An 8623-nucleotide genomic window follows, 5' to 3' on the forward strand; every position below is an offset into this window, starting at 1 on the left:
CTTATCTAAAAGTCTCTTAAAAGACCCTATCGAATCCGCCTCCACCACAGTTGCTGGCAGCCCATTCCACGCACCCACCACCCTCTGACTGAAAAACTTACCCCTGACATCTCCTCTGTACCTACTCCCCAGCACCTTAAACCTGTGTCCTCTTGTGGCAACCATTTCAGCCCTAGGAAAAAGCCTCTGACTGTCCACTCGATCAATACCTCTCAACGTCTTATACACCTCTATCAGGTCACCCCTCATCCTTCGTCTCTCCAAGGAGAAAAGGCTGAGCTCACTCAACCTATCCTCATAAGGCATGCCCTCCAAACCCAGGCAACATCCTTGCAAATCTCCTCTGCACCCTTTCTATGGCTTCCACATCCTTCCTGTAATGAGGCGACCAGAACTGAGCACAGTACTGTTCGCAAGACTCAATGCCAAAAAAAGGGGAGGGGGAGAGGAGGACAGGGGAATGGAAGTGGTGGGCTAGCATGGGTGTGATGGGACAAATGGCCTCCAGGGGTGGCTCTTTGGACTAGGAGATGATGGATTATTAATAAATAATAAAATAAATTCCTCTCGTGTCAAGCAGAGGATCAAAGAGGGGTTTGAAAAAGAGGGGTTTAAAAAAAAGAGGGGTGAAACAATGATGTAAGGTTCAATGGGCTGAAGTGTTGGCTTGACCTTCACAAAATGGCGGCCGGCCGTAGACGTATAAGGTCCAGGCGGGCGAAGGGGCGGTCGCCGCCGTCGTCATGCCGGACGTGACGTAGCCGGGCTTCCTGCCCCCTGCGGGAAACCCCGCTATAACCGGGTCCTCTGGCCGGCCCTTCCTTCTTTTCCACGCTAGCGAGCCAACGCTAAAGATGCCTGTGAGTGTCCGCGGGCCGGCCCGATGGGAGTAATGGCGGAGGGGGGGCGTAAAGGCCCCCCCACGGAGGAGGGGGGGGGAAAGGGAAAGCAGTGCGTGTGGGCGGAGGGTTTTGAGTTGGGTTGGAGGCGGTTATGAAGTATATTTTTATTTAAAAACAAAACAATTCACCGAGGACGACGAAGGGAAGAAAAGATGGCGGCTGCCCAACGGCCGCTGGTGTGGGGGCGCCGCGTGCCGTTGCCCCTGACAGCGCGAGGCCGGGCACGAGGGCCAATCGCCTCTCCCCCCCCCCCCCCCGTTACTCGGGGCAACGCCGCGAGCCCCGCCGTCACCCCGGGCAACGGCTCGAGCCGGGAAGGGAGAGGGGGGGGGGGGGCGGGGAGGAGGTGACGGTCATCTGCTCCCCACCTGTCAATCAAAGCCCCCGCTCCGTCACCCAGGTCAACGGCTCGAGGGGGTGGGAGGAGTTCTGCACCCCACCTGTCAATCAAAGCCCCCGCTCCGTCACCCAGGTCAACGGCTCGAGGGGGTGGGAGGAGTTCTGCACCCCACCTGTCAATCAAAGCCCCCGCTCCGTCACCCTGGGCAACGGCTCGAGCTGGAGGAGGATTGAGGGTATTTCTGCTCCCCACCTGTTAATCAAACCCCCCTCTCCGTTGCCCCGGGCAACGGCTCGCGATGGGGAGGGAGGAGTTCTGCTCCCCACCTGTCAATCAAAGCCCCCCCCCCCCCAGCTCCGTCACCCCGGTCAACGGCTCGAGGGGGTGGGAGGAGTTCTGCTCCCCACCTGTCAATCAAAGCCCTCCCCCGCTCCGTCACCCCAGGCAACGGCTGCAGGCGGACGGGGTAGAGGCAAACCGTGGCCACCGCCCCGCCCCCCTGGGTCCTACTGCCCACCCTCTGCTCCTGCAGTAGGTTTTTAAAGGGACAGTGTCTCTTCCCCCTCTCCATAGGGGAGGGCATTTAACCTGGGGGGGGGGGGGGGGGTGAGCTGGAAACCATCTGTGGCCTTGGAATTAGTTTTGCCAAAGGCACTTAAGGGCTTTACAGACTGGGGTATTAGGGGGTAACAGGTTAGCACTGCCGCCTCACAGCGCCAGGGTCCCGGGTTTGATTCCCGGCCTCGGGTCACTGTTCTGTGTGGAGTCTGCACGTTCTCCCCGTGTCTGCGTGGGTTTCCTCCCACAGTCCAAATTATGTGCAGGTTCGGGTGGATTGGCCGTGTTAAATTGCCCCCTTAGTGGCAGGGGGATTAGCAGAGAAAATATCTGGGGTGACAGGGGTAGGGCCTTGGTGGGATTGCTGTTGGTACCGACTCGATGGGCCAAATGGCGCCTCTCTGCACTGTAGGGATTCTATGGAAGGTCTATAATTCTATCCACACCCTTTAGGGGCCTTTACAAACTGGGGTATTTACTCTCCACACGCTGTACAGGGCTTTACAGAACAGGATATTTATTTATGGCTTCCTGCCCCTTTTTTTTCTGCGACGTTCGCTCGCTGCTAATTTGCTCCCTGAAGATTAAATTGCAGCGTTTGCATTTTCCACCTCCTACCTTGGTATTTGTTTGTTTGAAAGTGCACAGTGACAGAGCAAGGAGCTTTGTGTCTCCATGGGGTGTGTCATGTTGCCTGATCTCGTGATCGTGCTGTACAGGCGATTACCTCCCCAACGCTACTCTTCCCCAGTCAATAATGCACGGCCCCAGCCCTACCTGCCCCTCGAACTGAGCGCCTCGCTCGGTCAGGGGGGGGGCAGTTAAGAGTTGACCATATGGCTGTGTGTGGGTGGGACTGGAGTCACATATAGGCCAGACTGGGTAAGGGCGGCAGATTTCCTTCCCGAAAGGGGAAGGAACCAGATGGGTTTAGTTTTTTACGATGATCGTTGTCACGGTCGCCGTTACCGAGACTCGCTCTCAATCCCAGGTTTTATTAATCGGATTTAAATTCCCACCCGGTGTGGGATTTGAACCTGTTTAAATCCCCCCCTCGAGCCACAGCCTGGGGGCCTCTGGATGACAGTCTATTGACAATCCCACAGCACCATCTTCACCCCCCCAGCCCCCTGTGGGAGTGCCAGCCTGGGTAACGGGTTCAATTCACTGGAGCGGGGGGAACCTGACCCCAGCCGAACGCTGCCCCGTGAGTGAGGGGCCTTTTGTGGTTTTGAGATACAGGATCGATGACGATTGGATCCTTCCGTGGCCCCAGCACGAAAGCTGCTCCCTAAGGTCTGGTGAGCTGTCGGCAGGCGGGCTGACGGTTCTCTCCTCTTGGCCCCCTTCCCGGCTGTTCAAAAAGAGGTTCAATGGACGCAGCGCCTGGCACGCCTCAGCCTGTCCGTGTGGATCTGCAGCCTTTTCCAACGGCTGTGGGGTGTCGAGTGTGAGGGGAGGGAGAGGGTGACTGTCAGGGTGCTGGGGGGGGGTGGTTGCGATTGTCAGGTGCGGTGGGCGGGAGGGGGGAGCAGTGATGGGAGGGGGGGGGGAGTTTTGGTGCTGTGGGGGAGAGAATGTCAGGATGTTGGGGGCTTGCTGTGGGGGGGGGAGACGGGGACTGTTGGGAGGGACGTGTGGGGGAGGGTCAGGGTTCAGTGGGGGGAGATGGGGAGGGTTGCAGTGGGGGGGGGGGAAGAGTGTCGGGAGGGTTGCTGGGGGGGGGGTCGTGTCGGGAGGGTTGCTGTTGGGAGGGGGGGGAGCGTCAGGAGGGTTGCTGTGGGGGGAGTCGTGTCGGGAGGGTTGCTGGGGGGGAGGGGGGGGTCGTGTCGGGAGGGTTGCAGTGCGGGGAGGTGTTTTGAGGGTTGCTGTGGGGCTGGGTTGGGGATGTGGGAGGGGGGGATAGTGAATACCAGTCAGTAAACTCACCCTCTCGATTCTCTCGTTCCAGCTGGCAAAGGATTTGTTGCATCCGTCTCCCGAGGAGGAGAAGAGGAAACACAAGAAGAAGCGGCTGGTGCAAAGTCCCAACTCCTACTTCATGGATGTCAAATGTCCAGGTGCGTGTCACCCCCGCCCCTCCCCATGGGCTGCAGCCTCCGCACTCCCTTACCCCAGGACGTGTGGACTGCATCCAATCCCCTTCCCATTCTCTCCAGCTCCAATCAGCCCTTAACTCCGCAAGAACCAGGGATCCCACCTCAGTCCAGCCCGCAGATGGAATGGCAGGCATTCATCTTACTGCTCAGGGGAATGAGAGAGGAAACTACCCGTGCTGGGAGTGTTTGATGGGGACAGTGTAGAGGGAGCTTTACTCTGTATCTAACCCCGTGCTGTCCCTGTCCTGGGAGTGTTTGATAGGGGACAGTGTAGAGGGAGCTTTACTCTGTATCTAACCCCGTGCTGTACCTGTCCTGGGAGTGTTTGATGGGGGACAGTGTAGAGGGAGCTTTACTCTGTATCTAACCCCGTGCTGTACCTGTCCTGGGAGTGTTTGATGGGGGACAGTGTAGAGGGAGCTTTACTCTGTATCTAACCCCGTGCTGTACCTGTCCTGGGAGTGTTTGATGGGGGACAGTGTAGAGGGAGCTTTACTCTGTATCTAACCCCGTGCTGTCCCTGTCCTGGGAGTGTTTGATAGGGGACAGTGTAGAGGGAGCTTTACTCTGTATCTAACCCCGTGCTGTACCTGTCCTGGGTGTGTTTGACGGGGACAGTGTAGAGGGAGCTTTACTCTGTATCTAACCCCGTGCTGTACCTGTCCTGGGAGTGTTTGATGGGGACGGTGTAGAGGGAGCTTTACTCTGTATCTAACTCCGTGCTGTACCTGTCCTGGGAGTGTTTGATGAGGGACAGTGTAGAGGGAGATTCACTCTGTATCTAACCCCGTGCTGTACCTGTCCTGGGAGTGTTTGATGGGGACAGTGTAGAGGGAGTTTTATTCTGTATCTAACCCCGTGCTGTACCTGTCCTGGGAGTGTTTGATGGGGACAGTGTAGAGGGAGCTTTACTCTGTATCTAACCCCATGCTGTACCTTGTTTGCCAATGCGGCTGATAGCTGCCTCTTCCTGTGCGTTCCTGACTCTTGTTGCTGTTTCTCAGGTTGCTACAAAATCACCACAGTTTTCAGCCACGCACAGACGGTTGTGCTTTGTGTCGGGTGTTCCACTGTGCTTTGCCAGCCCACCGGAGGAAAAGCCAGGTTAACAGAAGGTGAGTGCCTTTTATTCTTATCATTGTTTTGTGGGACACGGGCGTCGCTGGCTGGGACCAGCATTTACTGCCCATCCCTAGTTGCCCTTGGAGGGCAGTTGAGAGTCAACCACATTGCTGTGGCTCTGGAGTCACATGTAGGCCAGACTGGGGTAAAGACGGCAGATTTCCTTCCCTAAAGGGAACCAGATTTGTTTTTTCTACAATAGAGAATGGTTTCACGGTCATCAGCCGGGAGAATTTGTCACGGCCAATGCACCTAACCGGGACGGCACAGTGGTCAGCACTGCTGTCTCTCAGCACCAGGGACCCGGGTTCGATTCCCGGCTCGGGTCACTGTCTGTGTGGAGTCCGCACGTTCTCCCCGTGTCTGCGTGGGTTTCCTCCCACAGTCCAAAGATGTGCAGGTTAGGGTGGATTGGCCGTGCTAAATTGTCCCTTAGTGTAACCCGAACAGGTGCTGGAGTGTGGCGACGAGGGGATTTTCACAGTAACTTCATTGCGGTGTTAATCTAAGCTGACCTGTGGCACTAATAAATAATAGATTCGCAATTCCAGATATTTTTTATCGAATCCAAATTCCACCCTCTGCTGTGGCGGGATTCGAACCCGGGTCCCCAGCTGGGTTTAGTGATGATACCACTGGGCCGTCGCCTCCTGTCTGGGCTGGTGTTTCTGACGCTCTTCACGTCTCCTCCTCTCTCCGAGACTCCGCGGTTAACTGTGTGCCGTGGCCTCTGGTGGCTGCAGGGACTGGTGTGACATGACGGGTGATAATGGGAGCAGCGGGAGTGTGGACAGACTGGGTTCATGACCTTATTCACCCTCCTGCTGATTTCTGTTCTCAACTGCTCTGTTTAAACTCTTAAAACTGGACGATGGATTACTGTTTACCCCTCCCCGCCCGCCCGCCCCAATTCTGTGTTCCAAACTCACTGGTTGTGGATGCTGAACCACGATAATATCTCCTCCTCCAAGCCCTGTCCACTCCCTCCTGTTTCTCTTTGCGCAGCTTCTAAAGGTCGTACAAAAACCAAGTCTTGCAGACGGAGGCCATTCAGCCCATCGAGTCCGCACTGATAACTATCCCACCCAGGCCCTATCCCCTTGCCTATCCACGTAGCCCCACGTATTTATCCTGCTAGTCCCCCCTGACACAAAGGGGCAATTTAGCACGGCCAATCCCCCTAACCTGCTCATCTTTCGAACTGTGGGAGGAAACCGGAGCACCCGGAGGAAACCCACGCAGACACGGGGAGAACGTGCAGACTCCACACAGACAGTGACCCGAGCCGGGAATCGAACCCGGGTCCCTGGCGCTGTGAGGCAGCAGTGCTAACCCACTGTGCCGCCCAATATAGTATGTGGTGCTGCTCTTTGTGATTCACCTGCTAAAGTGTGTGTCTGGACACCTGGCGCCCCTCCCGTGTGTGGGGAACCGGTCTGGCTGTGATTCTCCGCGTGGTTGGATAGCCGCGGGAGTGCGCGTCAGGCTTGCCGTAGTCCCAGCGTGCGGCCTCGCTCCAGGTGTTTCAGACCTCCCCTCTCGGCACTTGGGCCTTTTTCGATTCACAGTCTGTGTCTGTGAGCAGGGGCACAGTGTCAGGGGGAGGGGGAGCTGGGTGTTGGGGTGCGCTGAGCTCTCAGTGCAGTGTAGATGTGCAGGAAGCCAATACCAGTCGTCTTATAAGTTGTAGGTTGCAGCACACCAGGGGGCCATTTGGCCCACCATGTGTGTACTGGCTCTCCCCTGACAGAGCGGCTCTCCTCGCACCCTCGCTCTGTTTAACTTTAAAGTTTGTTTTATTAGTCACAAGTCGGCTTACATTAACACTGCAATGAAGTTACTGTGAAAATTCCCTAGTCGCCACGTTCCTGTTCGGGTTACACTGAGGGAGAATTTAGCACCCTAACCAGCACGTCTTTCGGACTGTGGGAGGAAACCGGAGCACCCGGAGGAAACCCACGCAGACACGGGGAGAACGTGCAGACTCCGCACAGACAGTGACCCAAGCCGGGAATCGAACCCGGGTCCCTGGCACTGTGAGGCACAGTAAGAAGTCTCACAACTTGTTAACCACTGCGCCCCTGTGCTGCTCCCCCTCTGCCCCCGCTCCCTTGCCGTCTCTCCAGTAACCCAGCGAATTTTCACATCAAAGAACGATGCAATTCGAGAAAACAATGCGGGCAATTGGGATTGGCTTAGAGGTTTAAGAAAAAAAGGGGTGGCAGGGACAAGTTGGGCCTAAGGGCCTGTTTCCATGCTGTAAAATCGCTGTCTCCAATACCTGCACATCTTTCCTTATGAGAACGAAACATGGTCCTCCAGTGGGGATCAGGATGAGTGTTCTTTAACGTAACTCCCTTTCCTTTATCCTCTCTGCCGCTCTGTATAAAACCCAGGATGCTGTGAGCTTAATTGCCCCTTGCGCAATCTGTTCATTGGTTCACAATTAGCAGCACAGGCACCTGGGGGTAAAAGGCAGCCACTAATAAATCCCAGTGGAGGATTCGGGAGAAACATCACTCCCACATGGGGGGGAGGGGGAAGAATGTGGGACTCACTCCCACATGGGGGGGAGGGGGAAGAATGTGGGACTCACTCCCACATGGGGGGGAGGGGGGAGAATGTGGGACTCGCTCCCACGGGGAGAGTGGGGGAGAATGTGGGACTCGCTCCCACGGGGAGAGTGGGGGAGAATGTGGGACTCGCTCCCACGGGGGGAGTGGGGGAGAATGTGGGACTCGCTCCCACGGGGGGAGTGGGGGGAGAATGTGGGACTCGCTCCCACGGGGGGAGTGGGGGGAGAATGTGGGACTCACTCCCACGGGGGGAGTGGGGGGAGAATGTGGGACTCGCTCCCACGGGGAGAGTGGGGGAGAATGTGGGACTCACTCCCACGGGGGGAGTGGGGGAGAATGTGGGACTCGCTCCCACGGGGGGAGTGGGGAGGATGTGGGACTCGCTGCCACGGGGGAGTGGGGGAGAATGTGGGAGTCGCTCCCACATGGGGGGGAGGGGGGAGAATGTGGGACTCGCTCCCACGGGGGGAGTGGGGGAGAATGTGGGACTCACTCCTACGGGGGGAGTGGGGAGAATGTGGGACTCGCTCCCACGGGGGGAATGGGGGAGAATGTGGGACTCACTCCCGCGGGGGGAGTGGGGAGAATGTGGGACTCGCTCCCACGGGGGGAGTGGGGAGAATGTGGGACTCGCTGCCACGGGGGAGTGGGGGAGAATGTGGGACTCGCTCCCACGGGGGGAGTGGTAGGGGTTTGCGGGACTTGCACGTTGCCTGGTGTCTGTGGTGGTGTGTTTTTCACAGTTTTTTCTCTCTCCGCAGGCTGTTCCTTCAGAAGAAAGCAGCACTAAAGATGACAGTTGGCATTTGAGGGTGGGTGAGATGCCACTCAGCCGGGCATCGTGAGCCTGGCTGAGGGGCACGGATCCGCTTCCTGGGAGTGTGGATGGCAGGATGGAGCTGGGGGAGTGGAGGGTGCGTGCCCGTGTCCTCGAGCCTCACCCACCTGCTTTCTAGAAACTTTTTTGGACCCTCTTGCTGGTATTGAGTTATTTGTTAGAATTGTCAAATAAAACGACATAACGTA

The 8623-nt window shown here is 57.1% G+C and overlaps 1 protein-coding gene across 1 annotated transcript; it reads left to right on the forward strand.

The window, feature by feature from the left end:
• Nucleotides 1-745: 745 nt before the first annotated feature.
• LOC144488193 (small ribosomal subunit protein eS27) lies at nt 746-8623 on the forward strand. Its single transcript, XM_078206221.1, has 4 exons — nt 746-860; nt 3752-3860; nt 4904-5014; nt 8359-8623. The coding sequence occupies exons 1-4, from the start codon at nt 855-857 to the stop codon at nt 8385-8387; spliced, it is 255 nt and encodes an 84-aa protein (XP_078062347.1). The 5' UTR covers nt 746-854; the 3' UTR covers nt 8388-8623.

Source organism: Mustelus asterias, unplaced genomic scaffold, assembly GCF_964213995.1.
Source record: "Mustelus asterias unplaced genomic scaffold, sMusAst1.hap1.1 HAP1_SCAFFOLD_1365, whole genome shotgun sequence".
In the NCBI taxonomy this organism is placed as follows: Eukaryota; Metazoa; Chordata; class Chondrichthyes; order Carcharhiniformes; family Triakidae; genus Mustelus; species Mustelus asterias.

Excerpts from the sequence above, each read along its gene's own strand:
- LOC144488193 (XM_078206221.1), top strand. Across the intron at positions 3,861-4,903 it reads CATGGATGTCAAATGTCCAG|GTTGCTACAAAATCACCACA; the intron begins GTGCGTGTCACC and ends GCTGTTTCTCAG. Across the intron at positions 5,015-8,358 it reads AAAAGCCAGGTTAACAGAAG|GCTGTTCCTTCAGAAGAAAG; the intron begins GTGAGTGCCTTT and ends CTCTCTCCGCAG.